This window comes from Saccopteryx bilineata, chromosome 1 (assembly GCF_036850765.1).
Source record: "Saccopteryx bilineata isolate mSacBil1 chromosome 1, mSacBil1_pri_phased_curated, whole genome shotgun sequence".
NCBI lineage: Eukaryota > Metazoa > Chordata > Mammalia > Chiroptera > Emballonuridae > Saccopteryx > Saccopteryx bilineata.
The window spans coordinates 367,421,693-367,442,752 of NC_089490.1; the positions used below are offsets into that span (position 1 = coordinate 367,421,693).

Here is a 21,060-nt window from a genome sequence, read left to right on the forward strand (position 1 = left end):
CTGATCACTGGTGATCAGCTCGCCCCTTTAACACGAGGGCCGATAACCCATAGGGGTTGGCCCTCAGCTGCTTGCTTCCTGGACTGTTTGTATTGTAAGTCACAAGTAGTTACTCTGGTTGTGAAAGATATGGCGGGACAAAAAGTTGATCTCTTTGATTGTTCTTCTTTCATTACCGCCCTTAATAAACAGTGATGAAGAGTTGCTCTGCTCATGGGAGCTCACCTCATATATCAAAAACCAGAAAGGGTTTGAATAGAAAGCTCCTCTCACCCTGACAGATTGCCAGTGTTTTAAAAATGAAGGTTAAGATAAATAGTTTGACAGTATTTTCCATTCATTAGTAAAACAAGCTTATTTGAAAATTAGACGCTGCCTCTTCACCTGCACAGTGACATGTTTCCCTCTGGCTTCCTCTGAAACCCCCCAACGTTGAACATAATTTTGCATCATTGTCTCCACAGTGCATAAATACAGGTAACTTTGCGTTCTACTTTCCTCCAGTGGAAATTATTTTGTATGCTTTTCCGTATTTCACAGCCTGTATGGTTCTGACTCTTAATGACTGCAGCGAATTCTATTAAGTGATCTAACTATAATTTATGCATTTCTCTTATGTTGTAAATTTGCCTTTTTCCTAATTTTAGGAAAAACATTTTTAAGGAAGTATATAGCACATTTTCGTGTTGAAGCAGCTTTGATAAACTGCTTAATTTGAAATGGTTTGTTCTAACAGACAGAAAAAAAAATGACTGAGTTCCTGGGGAGAGAATACAGCCTGTTTTTTTTTGTTTTTGTTTTTTTTTAAGGAAACTTACTTTTCTCTGCTTAGATCTTGAGCCTCCATTTATAATGGAAAGACGATTAGTTAAGAGAGACCTGATGCTTGCGGAGCCCTGCCAGCTGAATACGTTGCCTGGGTTGTTGGGCGGCAGCATGTTTCCAGTGGGGAACAGGGGAGGAACGGCTGATGCGGCTAAGATCCAAGGCTGTGGCCTGACAGCTCCTGCCTGTAAGAGTCTTGCAATCATTCACTTGCCTTGACACCACTGAACCGTCTTTCTGTTCTTCCACACTTTCCTCTGAGAGCCACTGGAGGAATGAATACATCACCTCTGGCAGGGGGCAGTCAGCTTCCTCCCAGCAAGGAGGGCTGGGCTGATGGGTTGTTAGACCTCTGGTCCTACCAGGCGATGACTGCTCCTGCGGCTGTCTGAGCAAGGACTGAGAATGTAGGAACTGGACAGAGCCATCATGATGCGCTGAATGTCACCGATGGCCACTCTATCTTTCCCCAGTCAGAATCTTCTGAGCATCCGAGGACAAGTTCAGTACTTGGGCAAGCTTGTCCTTCCTCTTTCCAGCGTTCAAGTGCTGGGAGGTACCGGCCAGGGTGCGGTGGCGGGGGTGGGGGGAGGCCTATGATCACATGTGGTTGCAGGGACTGTATATGAAGAGAGCACACACCTAAATACTGGTGACTGACGCACTGGGGTGTGGTAAGGCAGGAGGACAGTTGAGATAACTCAGTCATTTAGTGAGTATGTTCAGAGACCCTGGGGCTGTTGTCTCTTCTGTATTAATTCTGTGTCTTCCTGTAATCATATATGAAGATATATGAAGATTTTATTCATACACAGAATTTTCTCTTACTTTTTTTTTGCTCCACGAGGCTAGGACTTTGTGCCTGTTTTATTGCTCTATCTCTTGTTGCTTCATGTGGAGCTCTGACCATAAAAAGTGCTCTATAGATATTTGCTGATTAGATGATGAGTTCAGTAGCTTGATTTTGTAGATTAAGCATGTTCTCATCTGAGCAGCTGCTACACATGTGTTTAGAGGGGTAGAGCAGGTTAGTGTACAAATGAGCGGCAGCTACATAAGCTGAGCCAGGGAGGAGTTGTGTAGAGAGGAAAGTGCGTGGGCTTTAGAAGCAGGCAGCTGCAGATTCTTATCCCAACTCTACCACTCTCTGATTATCTTTACTTTATTGACTCATTTGTATTCCCCGAGCCTCAGCCCACTCACCTGTAATATGGATATGGAGAAAATTATTTTACTCACAAAGTTGGTGGGATGTTGGTTGCTGAGAGTAGATATTCATGCTACCCTCTTCCTCCTACACCTGACAAAAAAGGTGAAGATAGAAAGCCATGAGGGGCCTTGATAATGTGTCCAAGTGTTGGAAGAGGTCATTGAGAGGACTTGACTGCTGGCTGAGCCACATGCTGGACCTGGGCACCTGGAGGCTCCTCACCTCCTCCACTATCCTTGGAATGGACATTCCATCTACTCTTCCCACACTAGCGGCCACTCAGGGTATGGTCTTGAGAGTAGTGTGTTCTTGAGTGTATACATGTCAGTACCCATTTAAAGCCTCTGTGTAAATTTAGGATTGTGTGTGTGGGGGGGAATCTCTGCTGGTGACCACCCAAGATAAGCCTCCGAGGTGAGTTCTCTTGCTTATGAGAACTGCCGCTGGCAGACCTGGCGCGGTCTGCCTCTGTCCTCAGCCTCTCCTTGCCCTCTGTGTACGGGGGCCGGTTTGAATTTCACCCAGGGAACACAGCGTTGTCAAGAGACAGATCTCTACATTCATGGTTAAATGACAACCCTGTCATTTAAACCATGCCACATACTGGCTCCATGTCTCTCCAGCGGAAGCTGTTGCTGTGCTCTGTGCTTCTTTATCACTAACTGCAGTCTTTGCCCCGACAGGATTTATGAGCGTGTGATAGACCCTCCGGAGACTAACTTCCCCCCTGGAAGCAATGTATGGCTTGGTCAGCGCAACCAAAAGCATGGCTTATTCAAAGTAAGAACTGCTTTCTACTCTTGCCACGTGTTTTGTTTTTGTTAATGTACTTGAAGTGAGTTAAATCATTTAATCTTCATGATTTTTTGAAGTAAGTGCTTTGAAACTCTCTGAGAGGCAGAGAATTACGTGACTTGCCTGGGGTCACACAGGTCACTGTGGCACCGGGTACCAATGATGCAGAATGTAAAATAATCCTGATGGTGTTTCTCATTAACCTAATGATTAACGTAATCTTTAAATGGGTTTTCATCCTCAAAATGTACGCTAAATCATTTCAGGGGGCGGGGGATGTTTAGATACGCAATAGGAAACAGACATCAGTGTTATGGAAAAGCTTTGCTTTGCTCGTCTATAAAGAGGACAGTACAATCACTGCGTTATTGTGCTTCATAGGAACATGAGGGTACAGTGATAAAATGAAGACCTTAAAAACCATGAAATTTTAAGATAGTCTTGTTCTTCAATAGAATGGGAGAATTTGGCTTCTGGCAATCGAGTAGACGAGATATTTTTAAAATCCTTGTGCTTCAAAATGCCTATAAAATCTGGACGAAACAGAACAAAATGTTTTAAGATTTATCATGGCACTCCTAAGAAGGGAGATTCATAGAGGCTGAATACCTGAAGGGAAATGAAAACCAAGGGATATCTGCGGGTGCGAGGAACTGAGGGACTCAAGCTTAGTCCTTATTTATTTTTTCAACTTTATTGAGGTATAATTAACCTATAACATTGTGTAAGTTTAAGGTATGCAAGGGGTTCATATGTTACACTTAAGTATTGCAAAATGACTACCACCCCAGTGTTAGCGAATACCACCATCTCATAATTGCCATTTCTTCTTTCCAGTGAGAATATTTAACATTTTTCTCTTAGCACCTTTCAAGTATATAACACAATATTAATAACTCTGATCACTGTGCTGTCTGTACATTAGATCACCAGAACTTATTCATGTTATAGATAGAAGTTGTACCCTTTGACCAACTTCTTCCCATTTCCCTCTCTCCCAGCTACTCTCTGCCCCCATGAGTTCAGCTGTTAAATTCCACAGATAAATGATATCATACACTATTTGTCTCTCTGTCTTATTTTACTTCACACAATACCCTCAAGGTTTGTTGACAGACATTTAGATTGTGTCCATGTCTTTGCTATTATAAATAATGCTGTAATGAACTCGGGGTGTAGGTATCTCTTTGAGGTAGTGATTTCATTTCCTTTGGGTATATACTCAGTGTAATATGAATCTACCCAAAAATGGGATTGCTAGATTATATGGTAGTTCAATTTTTAATTTTTTAAAGAAATGTACTACCATGTTCCATAATGGCTGTACCAGTTTACATTCCAACCAACAATGCATAGGGTTTCCTTTTCTCCATACCCTTGCCAAAACCTATCTCTTGTCTTTTTGATGTTAATCATTTTAGTAGTTGTGAAGTGACATCACATGTGGTTTTACTTGCACTTACCTGATGATTTACCTCTTGATTTTTTTTTTTTTTGGTTTGTGTGTCTATTTTTATACCAGTATTATACTGTTTTGATTAGTATAGTTTTATAGTTTAGTTTGGAATCAGGAAGTGTGATGCCTCCAACTTTGTTCTTTTTTTCTCAGGATTGCTTTATCTATTTGCGGTCTTTCATGGTTCCATACAAATTCTAGGATGGTTGTTGTTTATTTCTGTGAAAAATGGTATTTGAATTTTGATTGGGATTAAATTGAATCTGCAGATTTCTTTGGATAGTTTGGACATTTTAACAATATTAATTCTTCTGATCCATACACAGGATATCTTTCTATTTGTTTTATTAAAAAAAACTTGAGAAGACACAAAATCTTGTAGTTTTCCGTGTACAGTACTTTACCTTCTTGGCTAAATTTATTCCTTAGACTTTTATTCTTTTGATGTTATTATGAATAAGATAATTTTTAAAATTTGTTCATATATTATATAGTTGGTGCATAGAAACAATTGATTTCTGTATCTGGTTTTGTGTTCTGCAACTTCACTGACTTTATTAATTAGTTCTAGAGTTTTTACTTTTTTTTACAGAGACAGAGAGAGTCAGAAAGAGGGACAGATAGGAACAGACAGCCAGGAAGGGAGAGAGATGAGAAGCATCAATTCTTCATTGTGTCACCTTAGTTGTTCATTGACTGCTTTCTTGTACGTGCCTTGACTGGGGCTACAGCCAAACCAGTGACCCCTTGCTCAAGCCAGCGACCTTTGGGCACAAGCCAGTAACCATGGAGTCATGTCTATGATCCCACGCTCAAGCCAGCAACCCATGCTGAAGCTGGTGAGCCCACTGGCGACTTCGGGATTTCAAACCTGGGTCTTCTGCATCCTAGTCCGATGTTCTATCCACAATGCCACTGCCTGGTCAGGCTAGTTCTAGAGTTTTTAAACGAGGAATCTTTAGGATTTTCTATATAATATAAGGTCACACCATCTGCAAACAAGACAATTTTACTTCTTCCTTCCTAATTTGAATGCCTTTTATTTATTTTTCTTGCTTAGGACTTCTAGTATTATGTTGAGTAGATATATCAAAGTGGGCAGCCTGTCTTTTTTCTGATTTTAGAGGAAAAGCTTTCAGCTTTCACCACTGAGTATAATGTTATCTGTGGGCTTGTCATATATAATCTTTATTATTTTGAATTATGTTCCTTCTGTGCCCAATTTGTTGAGCATTTTTATCATTGAATAATGTTTAGCCTGACCTGTGGTGGCACAGTGGATCAAGCTTCTACCTGGAATGCTGAGGTCACCATTTCAAACCCCTGGGCTTGCCCAGTTAAGGCACATATGGGAGTTGATGCTTCTTGCTCCCCCTCCCCTTTCTCTTTCTCTCTTTTGCTCTCTGTCTCTTTCTCTAAAAAGAAAAAGAAAAGGATAAGTAAATAAAAATAATTTTAGAAAGAATGTTTAGGTTTGGTCAGATGCTGTTTCTACATCTATTGAGATGATTGTATGATTATCTTTTATTCTGTTGTGATGTATCACATTTGTTGATTGGTATATGTTGAACCACCCTTGAATATCAGAGATAAATCTCCCTTATTTGTGGTGTATGATCCTTTAATGTACTCTTGAATTAAGTTTGTTAATATTTTGTTGAGAATTATTGTATCTGTATTTATCAAGGTTATTGCCCTGTAGTTTTCTTGTAGTGTTCTTATTTGGTTTTGGAATCAGGGCTTATTAAACAATAGCCATTTTATTTAGCTCACAATTCTTTGGGTTGATTGGCTGATTTTTCTGGTCTGGCCTGGCTACGCTGACATGTGTTGGGCTCTCTCAAGTATCTGTAGTCAGTTGACAAGTCAGCAGGTGGCAGAATGGTCTGAGATAGCCTCTTTACATCTCTTTTGGTAGACTGGCTATTGACTGGCATGCCTCAGTTTTCTTCCAGATGGTCTCAGTCTCTGGTGGTCTAGCTCAGGCTTATATCCACATGGCAGACTTTAGGTTCAAGTATAAGGAGAGAGGATGTGCTAGTGGTTTTCTAGGCTCTGTTTGCTAAATCACATTTGCTAATAATTTCCTACCCAAAGCAAGTCATATGACCAAATGTAGAGTCAAGGAGTAAAGAAATAGACTCCACTTCTTAAAGAACTATTTTGACTATTGCATTGCAAGGATATGGATGCAAGGAGGACAAGAATTTTAATAGTCTGTTACACAAATCAAGATAAATAGAAAGCCACACATGCCTAGACATATTAGTGAAATAGCAGAACCCCAAAGACACAGAGAATACCTTAAAAGTAGCCAGTGAGAAAAGGCAAATTTTCTACAAACAAGTAACAAAGATTGAATAGCTGGCTTTTAAACAGTAAAAGCAGAAGCTCAAATATACTATAAAAAGGTTTTCAAAGTTTTGAAAGAAAATAACTCCCAAATGTAGTTGTATATCCAGCTTAGCTATCATTTGAGAATGAATGCAAAATAAAGAATTTATAGACGAAGAAAACTCTCAGTTAATACCAATCTTCATTAAAGAAGAAAGACATATAGTGCAAGAATTGGTGAATGAATTGTTGAAAGTATGAAAGAACTTGACTAATTACTGTTTGATTAAATTATAATGCCTAATTTAAAAAGAAAATGTAAATAAACATTAGATTACAATAAAATAGTAATGGGAGATAATCTGATTTAAAGTGTTGTAGGCCTTATAATTGTCAGAAAATGCATACAGAAGTTGATTACTTTTAGACTTAAAGTTTGCATGTTAAAAATATAAACCAACACTGAAATAATAGTGTTTAATTCGCAAATGTAAGTATGAGAGAATGAGGAGATTTATTAAAAAGTTCTATCAACCCAAATTAAGGCAAGAAGAGGAAAAAATGTTTACTATAATACAGCAGATGTAATTCTATTTTGTAATATTAATTATCAAATTTAAATAATTTACACTCAGGGCTTAAAAGTTAAAGTATTATATTGGATTCATAATACTCAAATTCTGATGTATATTGGTTTTATTGAAACAATAAAAAAAAAAGGATTCGCCTGACCAGTGGTGGCGCAGTGGATAAAGCGTCGACCAGGATTCATAAATGCTGATGGTGAAGTGGAAAGAAGAAATAGGCTGAGCCAAACATGAGAAGACTGTAGAAGCTCAGGTAATATCAACCCGAAGAGCTGAGAAGTTTACCACACAATGATAAATAATGCTACAGATGCATAAACTTAAGCTGAACATGGACACTGCAGTGTAAAGAATCCTGGGGAAGAATGGTCTCTCTGCAGGGTGCTGGGCCATATGGATCCTCCTCTGGGCCAACAGCTAATCTTGACTTCCCTTTCACACTACATACTAAATCAATTCCAGGGCATTATAGATTTAAATTTGAAAGGTAAAACAGTAAAGATTTAAAAGGCAGCATAGAAAATTGTCTTTATGAGCTCAGTGTAGGAAAACTGTTTCTCAAATAAGACATAAAAGTAATAATCACCAAGAATATGGTTGATATATTGGAATATTAAAATGGGAAGCTATTTTTTCCTTCACAGTACATGACTAGGAGAGTAAACAGGCACACCGTAGAACAGGAGAAGCTATTCAAAGTAGTTTTAGCCTACACAAGCAGAAAAGGCAGACATGTAATGAGTGAAGTATCCGATTTAAGATGTTAGGAAATGGTAATCAGAATAAATCCAAAGAAAGTAAAGAGTATAAACACATAAGCTTATAAGAACAGAAATTGCCTGACCTGTGGTGGTGCAGTGGATAAAGCGTCAACCTGGAACTCTGAGGTTGCCAGTTAGAAACCCTGGGCTTGCCTGGTCAAGGCACGTATGGGAAGCTACTACTATGAGAATGCTTCTTGCCTCTCCCCCCTCTATCCTTCTCTCTCTCTCTTCTATCTAAAAATCAATAAATTAAAAAAACCCAGAAATTAATAAAAAGATGAGTAGGATACAATAGAGAAGACCAAGAAAACCAAAATGTGCTCACTTGAAAAGACAGATCTGGAAGTTTGAGCAAGAAAAAGAAATGAGAGAAGCATAAAAAACAGTAGAAATAACAAAAAGCATATTAAAATACTTGAATTAAAATAGAGTAGGGATAACAAAAAGCACATTAAAATACCATAAAACTTAATACAATGCTAATTAAGCATTTATAAACAATGTTATGCCAATAAAATGAAAGATTAAATAGAAATGGAAAATTACCTAAAATACATAAATGATCAAACTGGCGTTAAGAAATGAAAAATTGATAATATCATAAAGAATTCATGAGTCAAAATCTATTGGATAAGTTAGTTTTTGATGCTTAGCAAATCAACCCAAAACTTACTGGCTTGGAAGAGCAATCATTTACTTAGTGTACAAGTTTGTGAGTTGTGCATCTGTGCTGGGTTTAGCAGAATGCTTTTGTTCTCAGTGGGTTCGCTTAGGTATCTTTTGTTAGCTGCTTAGGCCTTCTGGGCACTGGCTGAACTTGCATGGCCTTCGTCATGATGGCTCAACTCTGCTTCACGTGATCACTCATTTTCTAGCAGTCTACCCCAAGCTCGTTTACCCTGGTGTCCAGACAGGGTTTCCACAGCTGGAGCAGAAGAAGGGTACACAGTCTTTTGAAACCTAGACTTGAAACTTGCACATTGTTGTTTTTGCCACATTACCTTGACCAGGTAATAGGCCAGATTTAACGGGATAGGAAATAGACTTCACCTTTTTATGGGATATGCTACAAATTCCCATCGCAGAGGGCAGGAGTCCAGCAAGAAGCAAATGATTGTGATCATTTTTGCAGTCTCCTATGTCTCTTCACCAGTAACCACAGGGTTCAGACCATTTTGCAGGGGATTCTATAACATCCAAGGAAATAATTCCAATCTTACATAAACTCTTTCAGAGAGTAGAATAAATGAGAGCACTCCCCATCTCATTCACGAGGATAGTGTGAACTTGAGTCCCGGTTCCCACAATAATTAGCAAAATGAATATACTTGTGTGTGTGTCTGGATGTATGAGAGAGGCCAAGTTGATCATTCCAACAGTGCAGATCAGTTATTAACATCAATACGTTTATTAATATAATTTACCGCATTAAACAAACAAAAGGAGAAAAGAAATCCTGTGGTCATCTCCAGGCAGAAAAAGCACTATATAAAATTCAATACTGACTCATGATAAAAAATTCTTAGCAAAATAGTCATAGGAGGAAACTTCATCAAACTGATAAAGAGTGTATAAATTAAACATGCATAAAAACATCATACTTGCAATTTAAATATGAAGAGAAGTACTGATAGAATCAAGAACTAGACAAGAATTCTTTTTCTTTTTTTTTTGTATTTTTCTGAAGCTGGAAACAGGGAGGCGGTCAGACAGACTCCCGCATGCGCCCGACCGGGATCCACCCGGCACGCCCACCAGGGGGCGATGCTCTGCCCATCTGGGGTGCCGCTCTGTTGCGACCAGAGCCAGTCTAGCGCCTGAGGCAGAGGCCATGGAGCCATCCCCAGTGCCCGGGCCATCTTTGCTCCAATGGAGCCTTGGCTGTGGGAGGGGAAGAGAGAGACAGAGAGGAAGGAGAGGGGGAGGGGTGGAGAAGCAGATGGGCACTTCTCCTGTGTGCCCTGGCCGGGAATCAAACCCGGGACTTCTGCACGCCAGGCTGATGCTCTACCACTGAGCCAACTGGCCAGGGCAAGAATTCTTATTACAACTGTTTCTTTTCATATTATAGTGTAGGTTCTTCCAGCACCTACAGTAATAAGTAAATACAAGCCACCAATAAATAAAAGCTGTAAGGATTATAAAAATGAAAACAATCAAGTTAGGGTTCACAAATTATTAGAATTATCAAGATTGTGCAGAAAGAGTGCTGGCTATAATAACCAAAGACAAAACCAGGTGTACCACTGCAATAAAGTAGCAGCAGCAACAGCAGCACATGTGCAGTTAAACAAAATGTTTCACTTATCATATCAGAAGTGTATAAAGTACGTGAGAACAAATCAAACAAAATATATACATGACAACTATAGAGAAAATTATAAAATTTTATAACAAATTACAAAAGAGTACCTGAATGGAGAGAGGTATATCATGTTCTTGGAGAAGAAGGCTTCAAAATAATAAAGATATCAATTCTTCCCAAATCGATCTCTACATTCAATGAACTTATAATAAATTCCCAACAGGATTTTTTTTGTGTGTGTGATGGAATCTGCAAGCTGATTCTATAATTCATACGGAAGACTAAAGATCGATAATGACATTTCCAAAAAAGTAAAAGGAGAGCCTTTCTCTTTGAGAGATGAAGACTTACTTTAAAGTTATAGCAATCAGCAGAGAGAGGGTGTATCAGGAAACGGATTGGCACATGAACCAAGAGAACAGAATGGATGGACCAGAAAAGACTCTTTAATTATGTGCAAAAATGTGGAAACTTGGTATACAATTGAAGTGGCATTCCTGATTAATGGGAAAGGGATTTATTCATGGATAAATGGTTATGAAAATCAGTTATTTAAGTATTTCATGTATGCTATCATAATTGATGTAATTGATTTTTGTGTATAATTTCAGGGAAAGTTTTAAATATTTGGACACCATTCACAGAAATCAATTAAAATTACAATAGAATTAAATAACCTAAATGTGAAAGCAAAACTTTGGAAGTTTTCTTAGACAACATAGGAAACTAGCTTTATGATTTCAGGGTAGAGAAGAATTTCTTAAGCAAGATTAAGAACTGTAAAACCCTTAAAGAAGATATTGATAAGTTTAATATATGAAGTAAAAATCTGGTCATCAAAGAAGATCTTGGCAACAAGACCGATGAGCAAAGAAATAATATCCATTAAATGCTATAAATCAATAAGAAAGATTCTCATAACTCAATAAGGAAAGATATGTAAGGGCAGTTCCCTAAAGCAGAAACATGAAAAGCTAATGACTGTATTAAAAGGAATTCAACTTCAATAGTTATCTTGAAAATACAAATTAAAACGATTATGAAATATCATTTTTACCCATTAATCTATCAAAATGAACAAAAAAGAACACCAGACAGTGTTAAGTGTGGGTGTGACAGCTGACTCATTGTGTGGAAACTTGAATTGGTGGAACTAAGAATAGTTTGGGAGTTTCTGTATAAATTGAAGATAGCATACCTTATAACACAGGAATCCAACTTCTATACACATTGAAGGAACTTGATTATGTACCCAAGGAAATATAGATAGTCATCACCAGAGGAGCAGTTCTTTTAGTTATTTCAAAAACTTTGGTAAAAAGCTAATTGTCCATCAGTAGAAGAATGTTCAAATAAATTGTAGTAGAATCATAGTAAGTACTGAAATTATTGAAATTGAGTAAAAATTGATGAGTTGCAAACATAATATTGAGTAAAAAAGCAAGTAACAGGAGAAAACTATGGTGATAATTTTCTTTAGCTGGGTGGTGCATTTACAGGTCTTTGCTATATTTTGCTTTCAACCTTTTTGTACATCATGAATATTTAAAATACAAAAGTATGTCATAATTTTTCAGGGTGGTAATTTACATATGTATGTGTATATATACATATAAATAGATATATGGACACATATGGGTATTTTTCATGCTTCGAAGAATCAACAGAAATTTGTTCAGATGTCTCGGTTCCAAACTGACCCACTTTGAATGTTGTTGCTTCTTTTCTGGTTAGTTAGTTCCTGGTGAAGTTACACTTTTCTTGGGGCCTAGGGTCTTTACTGAAGGGCAGCAACTGTTCCTCAACTTTGGAAAGACATCAGAATTACAGGGGAAGACTTTTTTTTTTTAAATTTTATTTTTTTTAATGGGGCGACATCAATAAATCAGGATACATATATTCAAAGATAACATGTCCAGTTTATCTTGTTCAGTTATGTTGCATACCCACCACCCAAAGTCAGATTGTCCTCTGTCACCTTCTATCTAGTTTTCTTTGTGCCCCTCCCCCTCTCCCTTTTCCTCTCCCTCTCTCCCCTCCCCCCCCCCCAACCACCACACTTTTATCAATGTCTCTTAGTTAACGTGCCGATTTCTGTGCCTTCCTTGACTGCTTGCTGATAATCTGAACTGGAGGTCTTAGGAGTTTGTATATTTAGAAAAGATTCTCTCAACTGATTTGAAGGTGTGAAGGCTCCAATTTGAGTGCACTGACAGGTGACATGTGTTGGTCTAGATTTGAGTTTTGCATTTGTCTCTAGAAAGATCTCACAAAATATAAGACCACTAATTAGCTTCTGCTTTATTGGCTTTTTAGATTATTGGCTCTCCAGCATTAGAATCTCCTGAAGAACTTGTTAAAACATAGTTAGTTGGATGTCAGCAAAGTGGTAAAATAGGCTTCTGTCCCTTCACAGAAACATAAAAAAAAAGTAAGCAGCTGAAACTATCAGAACCAACTTTGTCTAAAAATTTTGGAAAACATTCAAAGATTTACGTGACCAAGCAAATTCTGAATCAAGATGAAGGCAACATTAAAATAGGAGGAAAGCTTTGTGGCATTTTTACTTTGCTCCACACTACTCACGGGTGAAGAGGTCAGTTCATGTTCCCAGTGTGGGACTGTGGGCCCTGGTTTTAGAGGGAGCAGAGCAGACCTTAGTTATAAATTATTTTGTAAGTCTGGTCTGTCCTGGACTGCCTGAGGACGGAAGGAAAACACTCCTTCCTGTTTCACCTAACTCAGAACTCTCCAGGCCATAAAAGTGGCAGGTGTTGCATAAAAATATTACAAAGCTTATAAATAACCTGCAACTACCTGAGGCAAAACAGTGCAGTTGACACACACAATAGACCACCTAAAGCCTGGAGGAAAGGCTGGGAAGAAGGAGTCTTTGGGCATCAGGGTAACAAAATCACCAATGTATAGAAGAAAGCCGTGTGAGTACCCAGAGCAAGATGCATGTTCAGAAAAAACCCTGAGAATGGCCTTTCACTTTGGGCTATGGTTAGGAGCAAGCACGGCTAAATGTTGAAGGAGGGCTCCAGTATATGTGAGTGAGTGTGTACGTGTGTGTGTGTGTGTGTGTGTGTGTGTTTGTATTTTCATATGGAAAACAATACAGTAATTAATAAGTAATAATACAATAATAAACTGTGTTTCTTATGCTTACAACTGTAAACCTACTTTTGCCCCACCCTGTGTGTATGTGTGTGTGTGTTTGTGTCGCCTTCTCTAACCTCCATCCCCTACTCTCTCCTATCCCATCTCTCCCTCTCTCCCTCCTCTCCTTCCCTCTCCTTTCCCCCCTCTCTCTCACTCTTTCTTTCCCCTCCTGGAATTCAGGGAAATCTCTGTCTACACACATCTGAATATAAACTCAGAAACATAGATTTCATAACAAGAATTCATAACAAAATTACAGTCTCTTCAAAAATAGTTGGGAAGGTCATAAAACAAATGGACTACTATAGTATTCAACAATAAAACAAAATCAAACTCAGGAAACCCTGGGGAAGGGAGACAATCTGGTCTCCAGGGTTACGGCCATATTTAAATTACCATGTTCAAGTAAATTAATAAAGCAAACAAACAAAAAGGAACGTATTGCCATTCAAAGGAACAAAATAAATGGACAGAAATTGGCCCTGAGGCAGCCGAGACGTTGGCTTGCTAGACAAAGACTTTAAAACAACTACCTTAAATGTGCTCAAAAAGCTGAAAGAAAACATGAATAAAAAACTCAGGGAAGTCAGGAAAATTATCTATGAACAAATAAATACCAATAAAGAGATAAATTATAAAGAGGAGCCAAGCAGATATTCTGCAGCTGAAAAGTACAACTTAAATGAAAAATTTACTAGAATATGTATTTTCAAATTTGAGGAACCTGAAGAAGGAATCCTTGAACTTGAAGCTAAGACAATTTAAATTAACCCGTCTCAGGCACAGAAATAAAAATGAAGTCATGTTTGAGCCATGTGGGTACACAAGGGGGAATCAGTTTGCATTCATTCTCCCACATACTTTCTGACTGGAACCTTTCCATTTCCTCTTCACTCTAACTACAGTTTAATGATAGGTAGGGCTGGCTTTGTGGCAGCTGACCTGTGCATTTCCAGAGGGGGCTGCATTTACAAAGTATCCAAGCTCGGTTTATTATTTATTGATTGATTTCATTGAATTAATTGGGGTGACACTGGTTAAGAAAGGCTCTATGATTTAATCAACCCTTGTTTCTTTCTTTAAGTTAAATTTCAATAGTTTTAGAACAAAAGACTCTTCAAGTTATAGGACTGGTCCTGAGTGTGTGTGTGAGTGTGTGTGTGTGTGTGTGTGTTTATGAATCTGCTTTTTTATTATTGGTCACTCTCGAGATTTTAAGCTTTACTTTGGTCAGAACTGTGTCTATTTTCTTCAGCAAGTTCTTAGAATAGTGCCAGGAATGTAGTCGGCAGACAGGATACTCTTAAAAATGAATGCATGCAAACCTAAGAATTTGTCTTATTTATAATGTGGCCATCTCTCTCATAATGGTAACGCACATTATATAAGAATGTGTTAACAGCACCTAACACATACTAAGTTTGCAATATGCATATTCTTTTTCTTACATAGTTCATGCTCCCTATGGGCTTAATACTAGAAATAATTGGCATGTTTTCTGACTTTTAGAGACTTTTGTTTTAGTAGAGAGTTTGTAATGAAGAGAGGGAGAACTGTTAGTACTATAGTTTATTCCAGCTTGGTGAATGTATGATTCTCTGAAGATGTAAGGAACCTTGTATGTAAGAGCCCTCCTACGTGATAAAGACAGAGAACACGTAGGGTGTTCAGACTCGGTCAGTCATTTTATCATTGAGGTGGGTTGGAGCGGTATGGAAGAGAGTACCAATAATTACTGAATGCTTTCTGTTCTAGACCTTGAGTGGCCCTACATATATTATCTCAGTTCATTATAATCCACCTTTGGAGAATCCTAATGTAGCTATTTTTATCCCTATTGTATAAATCAGTCAACAACGGGACTCAGAGAGATTAAGCACCTTGCCACTCTAAGCAATGGAAATGGGGTTGAAGTTTAGGTCTCTTTTATTTCAATCTTTGCTCATTCATCCAAACTTTTATTCAACACACATTTTTTAAGGTCTTGCTTACCTTATACGAGTCACTCTTTTAGAAGGGGGCGACATTTCCCTAACTACATCAGTGTCCCACAGTGGAGACAGACTCTATAGTTTTTTTTTCCAGGGCTCCAGCCCAAAGGAATGGGTTGGCCCCATGAGAAGCATGAGAAGGGACAGCACTTTGACCCAGCCATCTCCCTAGGGAGCAGTGTGGATCTCTCTGCTCCCCAGGTGGAGTAGGACAATCTAAGGGCTATTTATTGTAGAAGGAAACTTTAAAATTTATCATCCCCTTAGAATCCTGTATGTCCGCAGGGCTTCTGGCCACAGTTTGGTGAGGTGAGCCGGCTAGGCCAGGGAAGCGTGCCCGGGTCCCATTACAGGACCTCTCTCAGTCGACCGGAGTGGACGCCCCTGTAGAAGGGGCAGCCCTTCGCTGGTGAGTCACACACCTCAGGCTTTTAATATCTACCTTGTGGGGGCTGCCTCCTGGGCCTGCGAGCCACACTGACTTTATCACTCCAGAACTAAAAACGCTTGTTATGTGTTTTTAGGTAAAAATAGCATTCTTCTCTACTTTAAATATTAATACTTTGCTTCGTAGGCAATGTAGAAGCAAACACTGCTTCCTTTTCACCTCTAATTTCTGGGCCCCCGTGGATTTGCGGTCTGCAGTGAAAGCACCCCTGATTAAAGCACAGAGGACGGTGGCAGGCACGGGAGCCTTGAGCACTAGGTCATTCCTCTCAGAGGCATGGGACACAGGCTGGGGATTTTGTCAGTTCAGAACAGCCTCCTTTTGCTGGCCAGAGGTGAAAGGCTTATCTGAACCTGCTGATTGTCATAGATTTTCATTATAGCAAGATGGTTGACTACCACTCAATTTCTCCGATGCATTCTGAGCTGCTGCTGCTGCTACTATATGGGGGGGGGGGGGGGGCTAAAGAAATAAAGAACAGGCCTAGGTGAGTGGCTGTGAGTTAAGGATACTTCACTGGCTTGTGTCTTCTGGTACTTTCTAAATAGTTGAATTTCTCAGGGAGAATTCACATCGCAAAGCCTTCCTCCCTTTATTTTTCTCTGTTGGGTGCATTTGGGTCTGAAGCCTTTTCCCGTACCTGGACGTCATTGTCTCCTTAACAGCTGAGCTGTCACTGGAAAGTAAAATGGATTATAATTTTTTTTAATGCCACAGCTGTTGTTTTTTTTTTTACCTCAGCTGGTTCTCATAATTCCACAGATGGTAAACATATGTTCATAGGCACATAGGAGAAGTAGCTACACTGGATTCTTCTGTCTCTCATTCTTGTTTTCCTTCTCATGCAGAAAGTCCAAGTCGCAGAGCTGGGGAATCTTATATTTGTAGATTAATATTTTCATGCGTTAAGACTTTGGAAACAGCAGGATGGCTAATGATATGCTAAAAAGCTGAGTTTTTATTGATCGTAATGAAAGCCGACAAATGTCTTTCTTGGCTTTTGTGCAAGCTGGAATATTTTATTAACTGTCTTCGGGGCAGAAATACATAATTGGTTGCATTTTGAAAATCCTCCTTGTGAGTTTCCCTGAGTCTTACTTTTTGTCAGCCTGTTGCCAAGGCTTGGGCTCTTGCCAGTTTATAAACAGAACATATCTTCATCCATATATTTACATGCCCTGCAGGAACTCTCCCCACCTCCTTTTCTTTCCCCTTTCAAAGCAATTTGTTTCAGTGTTTCAGCCTACAAAAAAATACAACCGTTTTCTTCAATGTAAACAGAGACCTACAAGGAAATAGGAGCCTTAAAAAAGAATTAGCATTTGTTTGGCAGCAAAGCTGCTTTTATTTGTATCAGAAAGCTCCAAGTCTTAGAAGGACTTGCATAATCTTAGTTATTTCATACAGAGGGGGGTAAAAATGGCACAATTTTTCTAATCTTTTTTATTTTCATTGTATCTTTCTGTATTTCTTACAGTGAAATGAGAAATATTCTCGGAACAATGGAAATAATTGAGCATTAGTTCTCTAAACTAAAAAAACCATGATATAGAACCTATCTGGTACAAATATATTTTTCAGTACCTAGTGAGCTGAGTGCAGGAGGTAGAGGGTGGCAACAGGTGGATGTAACAAAGGGGGAAAATCCATTTTTCTCCCTCCCATTAGTACTAACAGTAAAAGTTTATTAATTTGGGCTCTGCACTTTAGGGGATTTATTTAGCTTCTCGGATTAACTGAGGTTTAGCATTGTACTAACAATGAGACAATGGATTGTTTAGCAAATTAATAGTATAAATAAGATTGTAGGGGGAATAGGCTACTTTTGGACCTCTGTTTTCCAGCCCTGAAAAAATGTTTTAGCAAACTGTTAGCATCTGATGCAAATAATTCATTATGGTTGTAAAGTAGTATCTATCAATTAAGGCAATTAAGATAGGACCTTATTTTGATAGCAGGACCTCATTGTAGTAATACCGTTTTAGCTCCTGTAACTCTAAAACATTCTCAGATGATGTATTATTACCTGCCCGTGTGGCAGTGGCCCAGCTCTGGTGTTGGCGTTAATAGACCTACGTAGTTCATGGTTTAGGATTAGGTATCCTTTGGGAAAGCTACTTAAAGTATTAAAGTCCTAGGTCTCATAGGTCAAATGACAGATGATCTGGTCCTAGATCAGGCCTGACATCCCAAGTCCTTACTGGACGAAATCAAGATCACTTCAGAAGCTTTTTCAAAATATGCATGACTGTCCTCTCTCAACCTTCTCTGAAATTTTAATATGTATCCCTAGTTTAACAACTAATATCATACATGATCTTCACAGACTAACAGCTCTGAAAATTATATTGTTCAATATTGTATAATTCACAGTTTTCAGGAGTTTGATGCTTTGAAGGTATTTATTGTGCCTCCTATGGGAAATACACGACAATAAACCCTGCAGGGGATACTGAGACGAAATATATGATTTTTGACTTCATGGTGTCGACAATTTGGTAATTCCATCAGTTGCCATTGAGTTTCAAGTCAGGAAGATTTTACTCTGTTCATATATCAGATTTGGATGCTATTTTCACCACTGTGAACTTGTAGTAGGTAAACCCTCTCACTCCCAAGAAACAAATGATTGATGTAAGCGCAGGGTTTTCCAAAGTAAACTTACATTTGAGTCACTTGGGACAGTTTTTAAAAATAAAGATTCCTGGATCTCTCTAACTCTGCTGAAATAGAATCTGGGGGTAGACCCAGGAATCAGAATGTTAAACAAATATTCAAGGTGATTCCTCAGAAACTCAAAGTGTGAGCAACACTGCCATGATGAATGATATGAAATAAAACATAGGTCAGAATAAACGAGTTCACCTAATAGAAGCCCAGCTAGAGCTGCGTTTTTCTATTAAGTGTAGATACATTTACAGTTAAGTAAGGAGAAATAATAAAAATCCTACCTTTTGATCCCTTATTTCGTATTGTTTGGGAGAAATTGCAGTGCTTGAAGGCAAATCCTTATGTATAGAAATCCTCATAGATGATTTTTCTGGGAGAAATAAGGCTAACCGAGCCTACCGTATTTCCCATGTGTAAGGCACACCTTAATTTTGGGACCCGAAATTTGAAAAAAAAAATTAAATAAAGTTATTGAACTCAAGTTTTTTTTTGTTGTTTTTTTTTTTGTATTTTTTTTTTCCTGAAGCTGGAAACGGGAAGAGACAGTCAGACAGACTCCTGCATGCGCCCGACCAAGAACCACCCGGCACGCCCACCAGGGGCGATGCTCTGCCCACCAGGGGGCAACGCTCTGCCCACCAGGGGGCGATGCTCTGCCCCTCCGGGGCGTCGCTCTGCCACAACCAGAGCCACTCTAGCGCCTGGGGCAGAGGCCAAGGAGCCATCCCCAACGCCCAGGCCATCTTTGCTCCAATGGAGCCTTGGCTGTGGGAGGGGAAGAGAAAGACAGAGAGGAAGGAGGGGGTGGGAGTGGAGAAGCAAATGGGCGCTTCTCCTATGTGCCCTGGCCGGGAATCGAACCCGGGTCCCCCGCACGCCAGGCCGACGTAAACTCAAGTTTTATTCATCATAACATTCATACAGCTCCTCATCACTGTCAAAACTCCCGTCCAGCCCTGGCCGGTTGTCTCAGTGGTAGAGTGTCGGCCTGGCCTGCAGAAGTCCTGGGTTCGATTCCCGGCCAGGGCACACAGGAGAAGCGCCCATCTGCTTCTCCACCCCTCCCCCTCTCCTTCCTCTCTGTCTCTCTCTTCCCCTCCCGCAGCCGAGGCTCCATTGGAGCAAAGATGGCCCCGGGTGCTGGGGATGGCTCCTTGGCCTCTGCCCCAGGCGCTAGAGTGGCTCTGGTCGTGACAGAGCGACGCCCTGGAGGGGCAGAGCATCGCCCCCTGGTGGGCGTGCCGGGTGGATCCCGGTCGGGCACATGCGGGAGTCTGTCTGACTGTCTTTCCCCGTTTCCAGCTTCAGAAAAACAAAACAAAACAAAACAAAACAAAACAAAACCCAAAAAAATAAACTCCCATCCATTAGCTTGTCCACATCTGTGTCTGATGACAAATCAGTGTCCTCATATATTGCCTCGTCCTCAGTTCCATCAATGGCATTTGAAATGCCACAACCACTGTATAAAATGCACCCGGTTTTTAGACCCTAATTTTTTTTCAAAAAGGTGCATCTTATACATGGGGGAATATGGTATTTTGTCATTTTATACAGTATAAAATGTTTTTTAAAGTTTTTATAAAGAAAACTACATGCTCAACAAATGCTTCTTTATTGACAGCTGTCCATGCACTACATAGACCGCATGGCAACTCACTGCAACACCTTCTCATTCTTCTCCGGGGGAAGGTATTGGGATATATACACGTGCATGTATTTACACACACACACACACACACACACACACACACACACACACTTCTCTGGGTTACACTGGTATTTTTACAGTAAGTATATTGCCACCCTTCTTTTAATTCAGCGTGGAATTTCATCCATTCACATAAATGAACACTCCATCTTGATTCATTTGGCAAGAATGCATTTTCATGCCATTTTGTGGGCTGACCTTCATGGCTTGTCGTTAGGGAAATACCCCCAATGCTTTGAGTTTCTGCGTTAATGGGCACTGAGAAGCTGTCAGCCCTTATTTCTGTTTTTGTTCAAGTCAACGTCATTGACCTTTACCTAATGATCTATGTAATACAAGTACGTGCCAGAGATGAATAGTGGGAAAAGAGAGAAGTGAGGAGGGAGGCAGGTAGAGGAAAGATGTGAGAGAGGCAATTTGTAATTTATAATGCAAAAAAATTAGTAGTCACTCATCAAAAGTGCCGTGTACCATATTATGTTGCTACATGACAAGTGAATGGGATATCCTTTTCAAATGGATTTTCCATTTGTTTCTGGAAAGGTAATTAATGCTATGACAGATGTGGTCCAGGTTTCTGAATGCTCTTTCCATGGCTCATAAAAATAAGAATGATTTAAGGTCTTCCTACAAACAGGCAGTAGAGGTACCTTTCCTGGTCTGTGTACTTTCACTACTTCCTCATCACCTCGGGTGACTACACATCCTGGTTTGCCTGGGACTCTCTGAGTTTAGCACAGAAACCCATAAATCCTAGAAAAACCCACAAAGTTGATTGCTCTAAATTCATCCATATTTA

General features: G+C 39.4%; 1 protein-coding gene across 2 annotated transcripts in view; it reads left to right on the forward strand.

Annotated features, from left to right (window-relative positions):
- NELL1 (neural EGFL like 1) overlaps positions 1 to 21,060 on the forward strand; it is an 854,093-nt gene that overhangs the window by 144,104 nt on the left and 688,929 nt on the right. For both annotated transcript variants that reach the window (XM_066251133.1, XM_066251134.1), the window contains exon 5: positions 2,719 to 2,815. In XM_066251133.1, the coding sequence (XP_066107230.1) occupies positions 2,719 to 2,815 (97 nt within the window). The remainder of the gene's footprint in view (positions 1 to 2,718; positions 2,816 to 21,060) is intronic.